Source organism: Dipodomys merriami, unplaced genomic scaffold (genome assembly GCF_024711535.1).
Source record: "Dipodomys merriami isolate MVZ:Mamm:240054 unplaced genomic scaffold, mDipMer1.0.p SCAF_10, whole genome shotgun sequence".
NCBI classification, from domain to species: Eukaryota; Metazoa; Chordata; class Mammalia; order Rodentia; family Heteromyidae; genus Dipodomys; species Dipodomys merriami.
Window position 1 is genome coordinate 15,180,131 of NW_027202271.1, and position 19,785 is coordinate 15,199,915.

Consider the following 19,785-nt stretch of genomic DNA (forward strand, 5'->3'; position numbering starts at 1 on the left):
ACAGCATCACTTCTGGTTCTCTGGTGGTTAATTGGAGATAAGAGTCTCACGGACTTTCCTGCCCGGGCTGGCTTTGAACTTCGATCCTCAGATCTCAGCCTCTTGAGTAGCTAGGATTATGGGGGTGAGCCACCAGTGCCTAGCTGTGAATGGATTTTATTTATTTATTTATTTAGTGTCTGGTTGTGGGGCCTGAACTCTGGGCCTGGGCGCTGTCCCTCAGCTCTTCAGCTCAAGGCTAGCGCTCTACCACTTGAGCCACACCGCCACTTCCGGCTTTTTTCTTTTTACTTATGTGGTGCTGAGGAACTGAACCCAAGGCTTCATGCATGCAAGGCAAGCACTCTACCACTGAGCCACCTTCCCAGCCTCATGTGAATGGATTTTAATAAGCTTGATTTGCCTCATTCTTGTCTAGCCACTAGATGTAGCTGATGAATACCAGTTGACCCAGGCAGGTTTTAAATTATTATTAATTCTCTTTGGCTAAAGTCACCCTCATAGGAAGAACATAGAGTAGTAGCTAAGGTAACTGGACCCTGTCTCTACTGGAAAAATCATGTGTTAGACTTTAGCTAAGTCTGTTCAACTCTCTGAGACTCAGTTCTCTTACCTATGAAGTGAGCGTCAGATTAGGCCAGAGAGTAGAGAAAGAAACTGGTAGAGATTCATGATGCAGGTGGAAAGCAAGGACTTGAGAAATGTATAGGCAGAGGATCAGAGGGAATAAAGATGGTCTTCCAAAATTCTGTCATCCCTGTAAAGCAGGCTTGGGCTGGGTGTATATGGGTGGTCCAGCTCTTGTAGAAATTCTCCATCCCTGCTCTCCGACATTTCCTGCTGACTCCTAAGCCCAGGAAAAAGCATCTGTTGAATCCATCGCAGATTATTGGCTTCTCTTTTCAATGAGGAAATTAAATTAGTTTTGAACTGTTATCATAATGGTTAAAATAGTCTATATAAAACAACTCAAGCCGGGTGCCAGTGGCTCACACCTATAATCCTAGCTACTCAGGAGGCTGAGATCTGAGGATCATGGTTCAAAGCCAGCCCAGGCAGGAAAGGCCGTGAAACTCTTATCTCCAATAAACCACTAGAAAACTGGAAGTGGCGCTGTGGCTCAATGGTAGAGCGCTTGCCTTTTGCTGAAGAGCACAGGGACAGCACCCAAGCCCAGAGATCAAGCCCCACGACTGACATACAAACAACTCAGTATCTGCCCTAAAGAGAGCACTCAATACATGGAAAATTATTGTGATTCTGCTTTTGCTTGTAACATCCTAGTCTGCTATAAAAATAAGACTTTGCTTTTAATTCAAGGCAGAGTCTGCCCCCTTTAACTCAAGTTTATTTTTCTTCAGGTCCTGGCCTTGGTCTTTGTTAGAAAAGTCATGGATCTCTGCTTCTCTAAGCGAGAACTGAGCTGGTTAGATGATCTCATGCCTGAAAGCAAAAAGAAGAAGTTGGATGATGCCAAAAAGAAGGCCAAGGAGGAAGAGGTCAGAGTCTTTGTACCAATTATATACTTTGAGGTTTCATAGGGGTACCCGGTGAGAATTCAGCATATCTGACATCCTAAGGGCTTACTTAGGAGCTGGGACAATCTCCCCAAGGTGATCTCTGAGAATGGATAAAGGAATCTTGCTTGAATCTTCCCTTCATGTTTGGATTTGGTAACCAAATCCCTGTTTTTCACTTGCCAGATTCACACCTAGGTTTTATTATTATTCTACTTTAAACCTCTTTGTATGTGCATGTTTCTCTCTTTCCTTTAAATTAGTAGCATTGTCTTTAAGAAAATATTTTATTATGGGACATTTTAAACAGAAAAGTGAGAAGAAAAGTCAATATTCATGTTTCCTCAATTGCCTAATTATTGTTTTTTGTAACAATTTGCAATTGTAATTGGTTGGTATCTTCCTTAAATCTTCTTACGAGTTCTTTTTCCATGTTTTTCCTTTTTGTTGAGGAATCTGGGTTTTTGGACTCCAGGGTCCCCCACAGGCCTTGCTAAGTGTCTTACTTGGTGTTAGTCAATGTGTCCTGTCCCCAGTATTTCTAGTAGGACTGTAATTCAATTTAGAGGCTTACATTTACATTCTAATATTTCCCATTGCTATTCATATTTGGTTGTCTCTCTTTTTGTGAAGACTTATATCTCTGAGGTATCCTAATTAAACACTTATAATAAATGTGTGAGAAAAAATAGATTGTGATCTTAATGATCCAAGACATATTCTCCTTTTCTTTCAGGAGGCTGAGAAAATGTTAGAGATAGGGGGTGACAAGTTCCCCCTAGAAAGCAGGAAGTTACTAAATAGTCCTGGAAAGAACAGCAGTTTCAGGTAAAGCTCTCAAACATGGAGGAGTTTGGGTTTTCTCTATGCATTCTGGTGGGGGTGTTGTCACAAGCATTCAGTCTTCTAGTTTGCCCAGTGGAAATTCCCTTCCATTTCATTGTATACTGAATGCCCCCTGTGTGCTGCGAGTCACAGAGGAGAGGCAGAGAAGCCAGGGTCCTGAGTGCCGTCCTCTGGGCCAGGCCTGTGCAAGAAGGTTTGCTTATGTTTTCTCTATCTTTTGAATGCACGATCTTCCTGAGTGCTGGAATTGCAAGTGTGCACAACTATTCCCAGCCATCGTGTTTCTTTCTGATCTGACCTTAGTGGTCAGAGGAATGTTAGCTGGGCTTCCTCAAACCGGTCTTTTCCCTTCCAATGGGGTGGTGGTCATCACAGCCATATGTTGTTGTATGACATTCACTGTCGTAAGCATTGATTTCAGATGTGACCCCTCTGAGATTAATATATCTGATGAAATGCCTAAAACCACAGTCTGGAAAGCTCTCAGTATGAATTCTGGAAATACAAAGGAAAAAAGGTAAAGAAAAGGATAACTTCTGCTTTTTATTTACTTTTAGCATTTGAAAATGGCATTAATGTTGAAGGCAAAATGTATTTTAGTTGTAAGATTGAATTTGTCTAACAAATACTACTTCCAGGGCTGCTGCCACAAGAATAGCTATAAGCCCAATAATAATTTTTTTTTTTTAAAAAAGGGCTCTAAATATTTGAGGTGGCAGGTTGTTTTGAGCTGCCCATTTACTTAGGTCCAGATTCAGGATAGAATTATTTTGGAATGTAAATTAGTGTTATTTGTTTAGTGTATTTAATCTTCTTTCTACTTCTCACTTCAAAATGTAAAGGCCATCTCTGGTTACTGCAATCACACAAACTTGAAAATGGCTTCAAGCCTTATCAATACTGTCACCATAAATCATATTGATAGTATTGACACAGATTTTTTTTTCTGGTTAAGTTCTATAATGAGAAGTTTTCCAAGTAAAGATTTTGAAATATCTAAATGAAATATCTAAATATCTAAATTCTTTCTGCTGCAAAGTAATTCTGTGTGTCATTTGCAATAGCATAGATCATGTTAACAAAGAAAATGGAAGAAGTTTGATGCAGCTTTGCCTGCCTTGAGGTAGGCTTTGTGTCTATTGACTAGAATTTAGTCCAAACACTATTGAAGTAATTACTTAAGTTGTCAGAAAGCAAAATTGGAGGGCTACTCAGATTTTCCTAGTTGTTTTTAAGGCAGCCAGGAATCAGGAAATTTGGTCCTCTGTTTCTGGCATTTTTTTAAACTTCTGGATGTTAAACCCTGGACCTCGTACATGCAGTCAAGTGCTCTCCCACTAAGCTACATCCCCAGCACTCAGTTTACTCAGCAATAAAGTGGGGATGATAATAAAGTTGCTTATAAGTGCTCTAAGGAGTCACAGCCACCAGTGGGTGGTAGTGATGGGTTATGTCTTTATCGAATGAGTTAAAATAAATCTGGGCTGAATGTGAGTGAAATATAGATTCTTGTTTCCTTGGGAGGAAAATCCAGGCAGCTGTCGAAATGTATAACGCACACAGTTATTTTTAGTTGAGAACTAGTCTACTTGTAAATGAACTTAAAATATAGCCAGATTCAAATTGTGGTGACATCTTCAAAGTATTGTGTTAAAAGCAGGCATGAATCATGTGTTCCCTTTTTGTCTCATTGTAACACTTTTCTTCAGTCTCTTCAACTAAGAGTCATTGCTGAGATGGAATATTTGGGCCATGAGATGCCTCAGGGAAGTTCTGGTTACAGAGAAAATGGTGAGTCTCTCCGAGAAGAAGCAAGACCATGTCTGGCTCCATCCTTAGTCATCTCAAAGCCATGCTGAAACATTCAGTTACTTTTGATGTGCATTGCGGGCATCCAGCTGTCCCTATACCAGCAGCCAGCCACCAGATGTGAACGTGAGAGCAGAAGACCACTCCTGTTGGGGGCTTCTCCTCTTCCTTCTTTCTCTTCAGAACTGCCATCATTAAAGACCCAGCTTCCCATTTGCAGACATTTTCTCTGAAACTCTCTGCTGGCCAGCTGAGCCACGTGGATTCACTGTGCCACTGAAGATTCCTTCATGAGGTCCTTCTTCCAAACGGGTGGAGGGGGAGCAGCAAGAGAACAGAGAGGAAGGGAGGCACCCACGCCTGTTGGGATCTGCAAGCTCCCAGGCAATATGGGCCTCAGTTTATTTCCCAGCCTGGATGGAAGGTGCTGGGTAGATCCAGGGGCAGTCAGGATGACCACCTGCAGGGTCAGCCACCTGGACATTGGCAGTGCCCGCCGCAGCCAGGAAGATGCCTCTGACCTGGGTGGGTCATTGATTATCATTCCCTAGCAGCAATCCACACAACTCAGTGAGACCCTTGGTGGACACAGTGCCAAGGGGATATTGGAGTGTTTAGCTTATTTAAGAAGGGGCCTCAGGGGAAAATCAGTAATGATAAGTGGGAATAAACATCTTCTCTTGGGTCTTACTGAGGACAAAGTAAAAGAATGTGCCTGAATTGCTACAGTAGGAACTAGTTTAGATACTGAGGACTTCCTAACCTGAACGTTTGTCATAGTGTCTAGGAAAGGTTTGACAATTCTTTGTGTGTAGAAAGGATATGGTGTTTTTATTGGCCATCTTGTGAGACTCTGATGTCTTGCTGCTGTCTCTTTGAGGATCCATTCTGATTCCGTCCTGGAGACATCTAAGTGCTTATGTATTGTCTCTTTAGCTGCCTTATTAGTGACCATTGCCAACTAATGGACCAAAACCACCTTCAGCCATGTGGTGTCTTCATAATCATGCATTTCTTTTGGCTGATCAAAGTTCTGGCTCTCGAATGTAAACAAGACACACTGGGAAATTAACTAGAAGTGGCCAAATCAGCTTAAGCATTTAGTTTAAAATGACGTTTATGGTTTTTCTCTTTTGCTTTTATAGTGCAATGAATGTCAAGGGCTTGGGCTCCAGTTCCTGTAGACCTTCTCTTCCTTTGTGCACAAATGTTGACTAGCAAGGTCATTAGCACACAGAGAATCCAGCCATATAGGTCACTTTTCCATCCTGGAAAAATCTTGGTTCCGTTGGAAGATCACCAACATTATTGAGTTTGGCATTCCTTATACTCTTAAAGCATAATAATGTATTCTAGTCTTTTTCTGAAGACCTTTGATGTTGAAGGATTCTTGCATTTCCCCCCATATTTTCTTATCTCTTCAGGCTACAGTTATTTTAATGCGGAGATGATTTGCAAGATATTTTACAATTGGTACAGGACAAACACCAACCACTCTTAGTGGGGGGCCTGCTCTACACAGCATTATGCATTGTTGTCCCAGTGTTTATTGGCTCCAGCCAATAAAATATTCATATTTGAAAGCCAATGCTTTCAGATATTTGGAATCATGTCCTGTGAATTGCAGGTGTTGGTCCTGACTTGTCTTATTGCTATTCACATGCCTTTTTTTTTTTTTTTAAGACTGTATGGCTTTCTTTTACATGGAATAGACAGAATCAGGTTTCTTTGAACTATATGAGCATTAAAAACTTTGTGAGCTGAAGCTTCACATTTCATCACCTTAGGGCAAATCTAGTAATTATACCTCTTTAGAGACCTCATTTGGAAAAAAGTTTTTGTTGTTGTTTTAATCGGCCTGTCAATGGGAAAGCTTTTCTATTGACTTTTGGCTGTCTCCTTGGCTACATTCTTGAGCTTGCTTCTTTTTAGGTTTTTGTGTGTTTGGTTCCCCAAGAACATGTTCCTTTTTGTTCCATCTTGCGTCTCCCATACTTTCCCAGCCACCCTATACGTAGGGAGGTTGGTGAGTAGTTTATCTGTTGAGGCTGTAACAGAGAAGAACCCAACTGGAAGGAAGTGAAAAATGTCTCTCCTCATACACTGATGTCTTGTGCTTCATGTGTACACTCAGCAGCCTCCCTTAACCATGCAGTGCAGTCCAAGGAGCCTATGGACACTTCTACTCCCTTCCCAGCCACACTCTCCCAGGTCATTGCACCTGATGACCCTCAGCCACTTTGGAAGGCTGTGCCCATTTCCTTGAGACCATTAGATTTTTTTTCTGAAGCAACAGCCAGCCTCCTGTCTGCTGCATCGAATGGTGGCTGCATCTAAACATTCCATACTATCCCTGCCTCCTCTTCCCAGCGCTCAGCAAACAGTCACCCCAGCCCCGGCTGCTTCCTTGCTTTCTGTGGCTGGTGACCATGGTAGCAGAGTGAAGCTAGAAGTAACTAATTAAGAAACTGGGAGTGGAGGTGAACTATTAACAGTATATATGCACGTGTATGGACAAACTGGTGAGACTATAACCACAAGCTTTTACTATTGTTATTAAGCTTCTTGTACTTACCTGTGGGAACATAAAAAATGTCCTCTTCCCATCTAGAGGATTCCATCACAACAGTACAGCTTGAGGATAGATGCAGGCAGAAAAATCAATGGAAAAGGTATTTAAGCTCAACACAGAAGAGCTGGTTTAGGAAAGAAATTGGTGGGTAGTTTTCATCCCAGGGTAGCTTAGCCAGAGAATTGGTTAGCCTCTTTCATGACAAGGGGAGATCTTAGACACAGCTTGGATGTTGGCAAGCCAGTACCCTGACAGGCTAGTCTTGTCAACCTCAGGAGAGAGGCTAGGGATTTAAAGAAATGATGGTAAGTAGAACTTTGGTTCTAAAGGGAAACAGATCTGAAGTTGCTCCGAAAGCAATTGCTTCCTGATCATGACTGTTAGAGGAAACCTGATCTAGAGAAAAAGTGAAGACCAGAGGAAGATACTGTGAAATTGTCAACTGTGTTTGGCTATATAACATGCTTCATCGTTAAAAGGATTTCCCACTTCTGATGGGTTGCCAGGATATCTAGGCTTTGCTACACAAAGTCCCTGTCCCCATCTCCCTACTTGTAAAAGCTTGCCTTTGGGGTACAAGGAAAAGGAACTATGTTTTCTAAAGGACTATGTGAATAGGGGTTTTTTTTTGGTCTGCAATATGACTGGATGTGAAATTACTCAAACATTTGATAGAAATCTGCTATAAAAGCTCAGGGTACAGCAGCTGGGACCTTCAGTAAGTCAGTGGTTTACAAGTGGATTCTGGTCATAAAAAAAAATCCTACTTTATTTTCTATCCAGCAGCTCTCCAGACTTCTTCTTAGTAGAGAAATCAGAAATTCTCCTTCATCTTCACAGTGAATGTCAGTGTCTCTGTTGCTCATGTCACCCTTCCTGAAGCACAGGGGCAGTCCTCTGGATCTGCATCAGAAACATGGCTGAGAATGTTCTGCTACTTTCTCAGTGTCTCTGAAGATCTGTCACAGGAGAGACAGCTCCTCCTTCTTCCAGAACACTTACACAGCTAGCTGTCTTTATCAGCTTGTCAGTGCATCTTTCTCATACATCTCAGGTTCTCAAGCCACATTCTGGCAGGGATCCAGGGTCACTGCTCCGAATGTTCTCCACTTGACTCTTATGGGAGGCCATGGAGTGGCCAGAACAATGAGAAGACCCTGAATGGGGTCCTGATGCTTGTGTTCCTTATGGTGAGGGAATAAGGATTCTCAAGCTCAGGTCTATCTGCAGTTCAGTGTATAGAAAAAGACATTCCAAAGCCAAGCAGAAGATATGTTCTATGCCACCAATTCTGCGTGGCTCTTATTGGGCGCTGGTCTCTTACCATTAATTGTAGAGCTCAGGCACTTGACTCAGTTACTTTTTCTTTTCATCAGAAAGGAGGGTAATTTTCATAACCAAAGTAAGTGTGAAATAAGTATATCACTGCTTGAAGTGTGAAAGAGGCAAGAAGTGTTACGTGAACCTTTGCAACAGGAGAATTCAGGAAAGTGATATGACTCAGCCACCAGCATGATTCTTCCAGGGGGTTCTCTGTCCAAGTTGGAATGGAATGGCTTCTGATCCTTCCCAAGAGGAAAGGAATTTTTTTTCTTAGCCCCTAATCCACTTTCAACATTAGAGAATACAGGAGCCTTTTCTTTCTAGCTAATGGCATGGATGTGTGTGGAGTGAGAGGAGACCCTGCCCAGGGCACTGTCCTCAGCCCAGCACTGGTCAGCATGCTGGGGCCACTGTCAGAGGTTTGCCATTGACTTCACATATGCAGTCATGTTGGAAACAAATGCACCAAACAGAATGCACGATCACTCCTTTTGTGAAAGAAACCAAAATCCCTCCCCTCCTTCCTTTCTCCCATATCCACTCTTCCAGGAGGATAAGCTTCCCCTTTGTTTCTCTATGTCTGTCTGTCTGTCTGTCTGGTTAGTTGGTTAGAAGTGACAGGTGGAGAATAGAGCAACCTTCCCACAAGAGGGGGCACCCTGGGTGTTGGTACATTTCCTTTGATTTTCTACGTTCTTCTTTCTAGTAGGTCTCATGTAGAGCTAGAGATATTTTTGTTTTAGAGATTCCAAAGTATATATATTTTTAGTGTTAAGAAATGTACCTTCTGAACACTCTATGGTGTAAATAGAACTGGGAACGAAGGTGTCATTTTGGTAACCCCTTAGTGATTTGTGGTAGAAACAAGACCCCTTCTTCTGATCTGTGTCTGTGACCCAGGGCAGGTCATTGTGACACTGCATCTTAGACTCCTGCCCAGCCAGACTTTGTATGTGCTCACCTCAGTGGGTGACAAATAAAATCTCTAGAACCCTGTGGGCCTGTGCTGTTCTTTGAACCTGAGTCCAAGGCCTAAGCTGATGCTGAATGTGGTCAGAACTTGTGGGAAAGAGGCCACAAAGATAAGCAAGGCAAAGGGAGTGCTACCTGCCAAAAGCAGCTCCTCTTCATGATGCAGACCTAAACAGCCACCAAGCTGGGAGGAAGCCATGGGGCTCCCCCACGAAGGGTCAGCAGGAGAAAGCTCATGTGGAGACACACCCAGCCTGCTAGACTACCTGCTCATAGCTCAGTACTCCCACTGCCTCAGAAAGCAGATTTTTAACTGGGGGATGAGAGATGCTCCACTCATGTCCCATTGCTGGAGGTTTGAAGAGAAGGACAAGAGGGACGGAAGCAGTGGAGCAAAAATAGAATACTCAGTGGGTAGCAGGGTGAAAGGAATGGTGCTAGGAAGTCAGGCAGCAAGCCCTATTGACTGACAAGAAAGGTGTCCCCTGCTGGGCACAGTGGCACATGCCTGCACTCCCAGCTCCGGAGGTAGAAATAGGAAGGTCATGAGTTCAAAGCCAGCCCTGGCAAAGTTAGTGAGACCCTAGCTCAAAACCAAAATCCAAAATGGTTGAAATTAATGGCGCATGTGGTAAAATACTTACATAGCATGCCCGAGACGCTTCTGTATGCCAGAGAGAGAGAGCAGAAGGGAGGGAGAATTGGGGAGGTGGGTAAAGGCCTCTCCTGAGCGTTCAGAGCAGTGGTGCCCTGGGCAGCTTCTATGGAGTGAGAGCCCAGTGGCTTGGGCCTGCAGGCTGTGCAAACAGGGCTTGCTAACTCTGAAACCTTTTGCTCTTTTAGCAGTTTTCCCAACACCTAAATGATACACACACATGATGTCCTTGGCCTCACCCTGCCGTGCTCAAATTTCATCCTGTACTTTGTGGTGTCAGGGAAACTGCTCGAGAGCTCCAGAGCCAGTATCAATGCCTTGGGCCTAGTAAGCAACAACAACAACAAAATTCAGAATAGGTAGATCCTAGGTTAGTTAAATCAGCAATAATAGCATCACAGATCTGGTCAGCTTCTTTGCAGTTCTCTTGGTTTTTGCCTCATAATTACAAGATGGCTCCTGAAGCACCAGGCATTGCATTAGCCACCACAAACCTCCAAATGCAGGAAAGGATGAGTTGATTTTCCAGCTTCTCCCCTCACTACCTCCTCCTCCTCTTTACTATTCTCTTTTGTCTCCCCTCATCCCCCTCCCTCCCTCTCCCCCTTTCTGTCACTTTTCCCACTCTTTTTCAAATAAGGAAAAAAAATCTTTCTCGGAAGCACCCGCACACATTACTGGTCAGAAATGTATTACCTACCCATCTCTTAAGATGCAAAAGGGGAATGGATGCGATTATCATGTTTTGCTTGGACCAATTAGGTTGTTTTGTGAGATTGGGCCCATCTTCCTTCACCAGGATTCTATAGGTAAAGGGTAAGGAGTTGCATGTGACTAAATAGCCCCACGAGTCAGGGAAGCCAGGAACACCTTGTGCTCTAGGCCTCAACAGCCAGAGCTCAGCGGCCAAGGAACGTCTCGGAAGGTCGGTGGTTCTCCTCCCTGCTTTTACCTGAGATCAGATTTCAGTGCCCAATTCTCCTGTATATCAGACAGACCCTAGGGGTGAGTCCAGCGCCACTGTTGTGGCAGTGAAGTTTCTCCTGTGCAAGTCAGAGTTGACATGTGCTGCTAGAATGCTTTACCTTTGCCCTTGTCTGCTTCACTCCAACCAGCTCACTATCAGCCACTATGCAATGCCGCCATCCTGTCTTCACACTCCTATCTAGAACTCCCGCAGCCATAGCCAACTGCAGATTCTTCCTGCTTTGATCCCATGGCCGAAATCTCCTGTGTCTGTTCTTCTAAAACGATGCCACCCTGCAGGTCCCTGACTGCTCCTGGATCAGGGGCCTCCATATCTGGAGCTACCCTCTGGGCCCACTGGGGAGCAGCAGGGGTCAATGGTAAAGAATAAGGCTGTTGAGGGATGTCTCTTCAACTGAGGGCTGGGATATGTCCATTTCCCTTAGGAGACAAGGGCCAGAGGGATATGGTGATAATATGTCTTGTTATCTCAGTTGTGGTCAAAGGCTATACAAACCCTAACCCAAATATCCCTCTTTTACCTTTGGTTATCTTTAATTTGGGGGACATAGACACACATTGCAAGTTATTCCACAGCTCCTCACCTGAGCACTCTGGGGTCTCGTGTGACAGGATGTCAGGATTCACGCATGCAGAGAAGTGCAGCAAATGCCCTGTCAGGCGGCTGGAAGGTGCCAGGAAGCCCTTGGAAAAGGCAACCTATATGACAGTAAATCAGAAGTAAGCCTGTCTTGAGTTCAGGTCCCAGCTCTGCTTCTACAGTTGGATGAACTTAAGTAAGTGGCTTCAGCTGTGCTTCAGTTTCTTCCTCTGAAAGATGGGAATACTAATACCACCCTCTTTCCAGGGCCAGGTTGGAAGATTCAGAGAATTCTCAAGCATTCTAATACTGGCTTCTCCTCTTGTGCCTCCAACCACTCCCATAGTTCCCTCCCTCACCTGCCCCATGTTGGGTTTCCAGTGAACCCCTAAAGTCCTTTCTAGGGGATAAGGGACTGAAGTGACTGTAACCTCCATCTGAGTCCTTTACAGGTATTAACTCATAGGGAGAAAGACACCATAGCCAGGCATCAGTGGTTCACACCAGTAGTAATCCTAGCTAGTTGGGAGGCTGAGTTCTGAGGACCCTGGTTCAAGGCCAGCTCAGGCAGGAGAGTCTATGAAACTCTTATATCCACTTAAGCACCAAAAAACCAGAAGTAGAGGTATGGCTCAAATGGTAGAGCACCAGCCTTGAGAAGAATAAATCTAAAAGACAGTGTCTAGGCCCCAAGTTCAAGGGGGAAAAAACACACACAAGATACCTCTGCACGTGGCTCTCACCTAACCCTTTCATGCAGAGTCAGCTGTCAGCAGAGTTTTAAGATCATTATACCATCGATCTTTTCTGTATACAGAGGGGCTGCATGGAGGGCGAAGAGGAGGTTCCTCAGCCCCTAAAAGTAAACATTCATTTCTCTACTATTGCTTTATCCCTAAGGCCCCTCCATCCCCTCGGAAATGGCACAATCACTTGTCATGACCTTGTTTCCACACAGCCAAGAGGACCATGGCCCAGGCTTTGCTATGTAGGCACCGTGTTGGCCAGGAGCTGTGAGCTGTGAATCTAACACTAATTTGGGGTCAGAACTGTCTAGGCATCACTATCATCGTCAAAGGTCTGACCTGGCAGACTCCTACCCTGCTGTGCCCAGAGCTGCATGCAGCATGTGTCCCCAGAGAGCCACTGAGACAGCCATCAGCATCCGTGGGGCTATGTGCCATGCAGTTTCCAGGTATTCTCTGACCCAGTCCTCATAACATCCACCATGAGAACTGTTCCTTCTCCAGATGAGAAAACTGATGCTTCAGAACATAGTAGCTGAGTGGCAGCAGCTTATACCTATTATCCTGGCTACTTGGGAGGCTGGAATTGGGAGGATCACAGTTCAAGACCAGCCAGAAAAAAGTAAGATCTCAACTAAAAAGCTTGGTGTGGTGGTGTGCACCTGTCATCCCAGCTACTTGGAAAGAGTAAAAAGGAGAATCATGATCCAAGATGGTCTCTGCATTAAAGCAAGACCAAATTTGGAATATAACAAAAGAAAAAAAAACTACTAGAGATGTGGCTCAAGTGGTAGAGTGCCTGCTTGACAAGTGCAAGGCCCTGAGTTCAAACCCCAGTAACTAACACACACACACACACACACACACACACACACACACACACACACACACACACGTGTCATCCATTGCTGAAGTTCACACAGCTGGTAAGTAGAAAAAGCCATGGGCGACATAGTTTGTTCAGATCCCCCCTCAACTTCCACTCTTCACTGACTCCAGAAGGTTCCTAACAATGAGGTCTGCATCTAAAACACGCACCCTCACACAGAAAAGTGATGAGACACAGTGAAAAACCACGCCTGGAGAAATGTGACACTGGAAAATGTGCCAGCTGCATTACTGGTGAATAGCAGGGGAAAGCAATGCATTCAAATGATGAAATGGTGTGCTCCCCAAAGCATGTACAGGCTATCACTATTCATACAAATCATTTTAAATGAATGGCCAACACAGGCACTCGTGAGGGCTTACTGCCCACACTTGAAAAACTCAAGTGGTAATGGAAAGGAGGCTAACCGGTCACATCCCTGCCTATACTGAGAAAGTACAGTTTCGTTGTGCTTGTCAGTGTCAGACTTCACAGGGAGTATCATGGTCTCTTCAAAGATTATTGGGAAAATAGAGAAAGCCAAAGCATGCCCTAGGAGGAGACTCTTAAGGAAAATGGGGAAGAGTCAGGTGTCCTGGCAGCAGACTGACTGCATTATCTGCCTCAAAACTGTGCAGGTTGGGGCTGGGAAAGGTGGCTCAGTGGTAGAGTGCTTGTCTTGCATGCCTGAGGCCCTGTGTTCGATTCCTCAGCACCACATAAGCAGAAAAAGCTGGAAGTGGCACTATGGCTCAAGTGGTAGAGCGCTGGCCTTGAGTTGAAGAGCTGAGGGACAGCACCCAGGCCCAGAGTTCAGGCCCCACAACTGACAAAAAAAAACAAACCCAAAACAAAAAAAAAAACTCTGCAGGTTAAGTGCCAATAAAGAGCTCTCAGAACATTTGCATTTTGGATTCACACACAAAAAAAATAAGGCATCACAGCCAGGTGCCGTAATCCTAGCTACTCAGGATGTGGAGATCTGAGGACTGAGTTTCAAAGCCAGGCTAGGCAGGAAACTCTGTGAGACTCTTAGATCTTAATAACTGTCAAAAAGAAGTGAAGTTGTGTTTCCAGTGGTAGAGCACTAGCCTTGAGCAAAAAAAAGCTTAAGGCACCCACCCCTTGAGTTCAAGCCCCAGGCTCAGCACACGAAACATTTGTTTATTTTTAAATTAATAACATATAATTGTACACATTAGTGGGATTTACTGTGGTGTTTTCATACATCTACACTTGCAGTATGGACTATCTCCCTCTACCCTCCTCCTGGGAAGCAGTTTTGAACCTGATATCAGGGCCTCCTAGCCAACTCTGTGCAAAAATGGAATCATGCCTTGGGACCAGCCATGCCCAGTGCTGGGGATGGCAGGGTACTGTCAGTGTGGGAGGGTGGACTGGGGGTCCATGACTGTGACAGGAATAGGGAGGGTGCTGCAGACAGACAGCACCGCCCGGGAGCAAGCTGAGAGAGGAGGGTGGTGATGAGGGAAGTGGGTGGGGAACAGATGTCTGAGCAAACGGGTGTGGGGAAGACAGAGTGGGAAGAGGCTGTCTGCGTCTGAGGCAGAGTGGATGGGCGAGGGCCTTAGCACTTGGACTTGCCACGGCTCTGGGCTGGCTTTTTGGTTTACATGTGACTCAATTCCATGACTCTCGAGTTTAAAAGATGGCAGGAAAGTATTTTCCCAACTCTCCCTGCCCTGCCATTGCAGGATCCTCTTGAAAGCCCCCCAGGGTTGAACAATCAAGTCTGCTCAGGAGCTTGACGATCCCACTGACAGCCTCTTCATCTAGCTCCAGCTCTGTGTCATGCCCACTGCTGAGCAACACCCTGCTCCATCACCCCCCTCTGCCACCCACTACAGAAACACTGTGCCAATTCACTCTGCACTGACCCAACCCTGCTGCGGATGGATAAGGCCCGCTCATCCCTCCCCCCAGCCAAGCACAGCCATGCTCTGTTTCCAAGTCAGCAGCATGGAGACACACACCTCTGCCAGTGAATTCCCAGATTACAGGTGCCCCTTGCTTCCTCCTGTCCGTCAAAGGGAGAGAATCCATTATTAATATGATTATTATTAATATTGCCTGCAAGTCCCAGGTACCATAAAGACTTATTAGAATTCCCTGTGATGGTCCAATCAGATGTGGCCAGTGGCATGGTTGAGGGTGGCAGGGGCTGGGGCTGGGGGTAAGGTGGGGTTTGATTCTAGGAGGAGGGGTGGGTAGAACAATGATCAGATTCTCTAGCATGAAAAGCCACCATACACTGAGTGCTAAGTATGTACAAAGGCAGAACCAGTCTTTTTTTTCTTTTCTCTTTGATGGTACTGGGCTTGAACTCAGGACTTGCGCTCACTCAGGTTGCTAGGCTGTTACAGCTGACCTCGAGGTCAGCATGCTGCTGGTTGATTAGAAATGGAGTCTAGTGAACTTTTCTGCCTGGTCTGGCTTCAGTCTTCCTGGTCTCAGCCCTTCTGAGTTAGGATTACAGGCGTGAAGCACTGGCACCTGGCAAGAGACAAGTATTTTGTTTTGTTTTGTTTTTGTTTTTTTCAGGTCCTGGGGCTTGAACGCAGGGCCCAGGTGCTGTCCTTGAGCTTTTTCTTTTTTTCTTTTCTTTTTTTTTTTTTTTTTACTCTGGTGCTCTGCCACTTGAGCCACAGCTCCACTTCTGGCTTTTTTGCTGGTTTATTGGAGACAAGTGTCTCACAGACTTTTTCTTCCTAGGCTGACTTTGAACAGCAATTCTCAGATCTCAGCTTCCCAAGTAAGCTAGGTGGCGTAAGCTAACTCTCCACAACTTTCTGAGATAGGGTTTGTGACTGTTTTACTAGCCTGATGATGTACAGCTGGTCAAAGACAGAGCTTGGATTCAAACCTAGCTCTTTCTGACTCCGAAGTGCATTCATGCTCAAGTTCACATCAGCGTTCTGACTGCACTCAGTCAGTGGAGCCAGTTTTCTAAGTCAAAAAGCCCACTCGGAGTGCTAAGTAATTTGGTTTGGAGGTTTATGAAGTCAACAATATAGGAGCACCTTCACTATGCCACCTTCTGTCCCCATGCTTAGGGTGCATGTGTGAGCAGCTCACCAGGTGAATCCATACTGGAAGCAGGGAATGTGAATAATACACATTGAGGAGAGGTGACCTTACTGAGAGAGGGCAGTTAAGCAAACCTTTCTGAGACACCTGTAGCTCATGGTTGTCACTTAGCCCTGACTACTCATTACTAGCCTCAGTTTCCTTCCGAGGGCTACAGTTTCATCAGTACAAATGACAGGGTTGCATGTTTTGTTTGCCACTTGAATTCAGGGCTTGGGTGCTGTCCCTTAGCTTTTTTCACTCAAGGTGGGTGCTCTATCATGAGCCACTTGTGGCTTTTTGGTGGCTAATTGGAGATAGGAGTCTTGAGGATTGGAACTGATGATCCTCAAATCTCAGCTGCCTGAGTAGCTAGGTATGAGTCATTGTGCATTTAGTTACATTTAGTGTATCAGTTACATTTAGATAGCTTCTAAAATCTCTTTCGATTCTGAAGTTTCCTAAGAGGAATGCAGGACTTTGTTGTCAGGATCAACCTTAGGCCTTAGATGTGGTGAGCCACGAGCCATAGAGCTGTGGCAAGCCTGGACAATGGACACGGATTTGCCTAGGGAACCAGCTTTTGTCTAGGGAATCAGCAATGAGAGCTTGTGGCAGTGGCAGCAGGGCTCTCAGGACCTGCTTGTGGCAGGTCATAGGCCCTCAAGCACCGCCAGGGACAGCCTAGTGCCCAGAACCTTGTGTGAGTACCTGACTCTCAAGATTGACATTGACAAAAGTCCAAAATGAAGCATTTGAGATCTCCAATCGATTACCTTTATCTATTAGCTTTATATATACTATCACTGAGTCCAAGACAGCCTTGCACAGCTTTTAATGAGTTATTGGGAAAGAAAAAAAATCTAACCAGAGAGAACCTGCATTATGACACTGCTGAGAGAGAAAGAGAGACAGAGAGACAGTGAGAGATGCACACATTCCTTCTGTGACTTTGAAGATATAAAGTCTCAGGAGCCAGAGCCTTCATCCATCCCCACAGCATGGTCCCTACAAGGAAGGCAGGAGCAAACACCATAAAGGAAAGATGGGCTGGTGTGGCCTCTTAAGCAGCCTTCCATGGTCTCCATGGCTGATGTGGTACCACAGTTATGTCAGCCACTGCTCTAAGGAGGGAATGAGGGAAGTTGCCCACCTGCTTCTGGTCAGCACTTCCCTCCAACTCCTTTCACACAGCCCCTCCCCACGTCTTCAACTGTACATCCCTTCTCATCCACAGGCCTTACACAGGTCAAGCATCCTCAGACATGTGAGTCATATGCCAGGGAATACCATGAGGCCTCGTTCTCTTCAACCCCAGCTCTAGGTTCCTGGGGCGGTCTTGGGTTCCTGCTCACCTTGGCTCAGTGGCCTGCCCAATAGGGCCTTCAGGTCCTCTCCCTCCTCTCTCCTACTCTCAATGCAAGTCATCGGAATTGTATGAAATACATGAATGCTTTGGGGCTAAACATAATTTTTAAAATACATTTTATGTCTATCAGATACTATTATAGGGAAAACACTGAGGATCAGAGATGCTAAGTCATTTTTCCAGGGTCCAATAGCAATAACGTGGTAGAGCTAGCCTGCAAAGCCCTTTCCTTTTCCTACTATGTTAGTGGACCTCGTGGTACCATTAGAGGAGGCTTGGTTTAAGGAGTTTCTTTTGTTTTGTTTTTTGTTTGCACTAAGGTTCCAACTCAAGACCTCATGCTTGTTTCAGCTGGTGTTCTACTACTGAGCCATGCCTCCTTCATAAGCTTTTTTTTTTAGGTCTGAGACCAGGACTCAAACTTGGTACCTGATGCTTTGGCTCATTGGCTGGTGCTCTAACAACTAAGCCATGCCACTAACCCCCTTTTGTAACCTTTCTAAACTACCAGTCCATCAGATTTTGCCCAGCTTTAATTTCTGTATCTTGTATGAGGAAACCCGCTATATATTTTTCATTAGTATTGCATAATTATTGCACAAGGCTAAATATATTTACACCACTCTGCATCTGCTCCCTCCTGGCCCCTGCCAGGAAGGAGATTCTCACCATCCCTACCCCATGAGGGCCAGGTTCTGCCTCTGATGGTGAGATGCCCTTTGGGGACAAGTTGAGATTCCAGGTACTTAGCCAGAAGTGTGCATCCAGAAGACAGGTGAGAGCTAGCAAGTACCTCGAAACGGGAGATGTAGCCTTTGAGCATTGACTCAAACTCTAAAGACCCTAAAGATGGGACATGAGGGCGATCTGTGTTGCTTGAGAACTCAGGTTGGAAAGCAGCCATGTTGCCCAGAAAGTAGTTCCTCTTTCATTCAGGTCTGCCTGAACAAGAGGAAAGGGACAGGCCTGGTTTTTCCTCTCATGTAGCCTTTCTGCAGACAGCATCATTGTTGATTCTTGAAACTGAGGGCAGTTAGATTTCCTCTTCAGAGAGAAGAAACTTTGGGATCGATGCACCCATCAGTGATGTCCCTCCTGTCCCTGGAAGCCTCCTCTCCATTTGTGACATTCCATACCATCTCCCTTCAATCTGGACATTTATCTAAAGTTTGTTGGATGGATTGGATTTTAAGGACTTTTTTTTTATAAAATTACAAAACTGTGATGTTCAAAATGCTATCTACTAGAAGAATGTAGCTCCTTAATTAAAATAAAGTGCAAAAAAAATCATTTCTAGCCAGATGTTGGTGACGCATGCCTGTCAGGAGGCTGAGATCTGAGGATCATGGTTCAAAGCCAGCCTGGGTAGAAAAGTCTATGAGACTCCATCTCCAATTAACCAGCTAGCACTCTACCATTTGAGCCATGTCTCACCTTTGGCTTTTTTCTAGTTAATTGGAGATAAGAATCTCATGGACTTTCTTGTTCTGGCTGGCTTCAAACTTTGATCCTCAGATCTCAGCCTCCTGAGTAGCTAGGATTACAGTTGTGAGCCGCCAGCACCTGGCTGTGGCTGTATGGCTGGTTTTGCATGTCTGAAGCCCCATTGAAAACCCTGGTCAGCAAGGCTTGAATGCACATGCCAGACTGGCCATACTTCGCATGAGTTGTTACACATGGTTTCTGGGGGAATTAAGTGGTCCCTGGAAGGTTGGTCCTAGTTTCCTACAGATGTCCTCCAGGCACGTTTTCTTTTGCTGATTTGCATTAGTAAGTCTTTGGTTGTAATGAGCCGCAGCTGTGAGAACATCAGCTTTGCCAAGCCCCCCGTATATGCTGCTTGGGAATCATTGAACTGAAGAGCGGTCTCAGGGTAATGACAACTCAACGTCTTTGATGAAAACAGCTCAGAAACATGTCATGTGCAGTTACCTTTGTCTTCAGCTGCACCAACACCTCTCCATGATGTACTTCATTTGTGCCTGTGTGCCTGTGTTAATGCAACCAGGATTTCTTGAACACTTCTGGTGTGCAAATGTTGCATTCTCAGCACTGGAGTAGTACAGGCAGTGAAACAAAACCTTTTCCTCCATGGAGCTCACATTCTGGAAGAGGGTTGTAAGCACTATGCATAGCAATAAGGTGATACACACTGTGTTATAAAGTAGGAGAGGTGAAAGGGGGCACTGGGTGGGTGGGATCTTTTGGGAAGGCTCTATGGACATGGCTTAATGAAGGTGAGGGCTTGGCCATGTGGGTTTCCAATTCAGAAGTTCTCTGAAGGAACTGTCATGATATTGGGCTGTGGTTCTCGTTCTCCATGATCTCCAGAAGCACTTAGGAAATTGGTGAGAAAATCAGATCCTGTGGAGGGGAAGGGTTCATTCAGTAGTAAGCCTCAGGTGAGAGGACCGGTGAGATCCTCTCATCAGGAACCTGAAATCAGTGAGCTCA

The 19,785-nt window shown here is 45.1% G+C and overlaps 1 protein-coding gene across 2 annotated transcripts in view; it reads left to right on the plus strand.

The window, feature by feature from the left end:
* Positions 1–9,143, plus strand: part of Slc4a8 (solute carrier family 4 member 8) — a 71,112-nt gene extending 61,969 nt beyond the window's left edge. For both annotated transcript variants that reach the window (XM_070041329.1, XM_070041338.1), the window contains exons 22-25: positions 1,362–1,499; positions 2,254–2,345; positions 2,785–2,880; positions 4,073–9,143. In XM_070041329.1, coding sequence (XP_069897430.1) covers positions 1,362–1,499; positions 2,254–2,345; positions 2,785–2,880; positions 4,073–4,085 — 339 coding nt within the window. In that variant the 3' untranslated portion in view covers positions 4,086–9,143. The remainder of the gene's footprint in view (positions 1–1,361; positions 1,500–2,253; positions 2,346–2,784; positions 2,881–4,072) is intronic.
* The last annotated feature ends 10,642 nt before the right edge of the window (positions 9,144–19,785 follow it).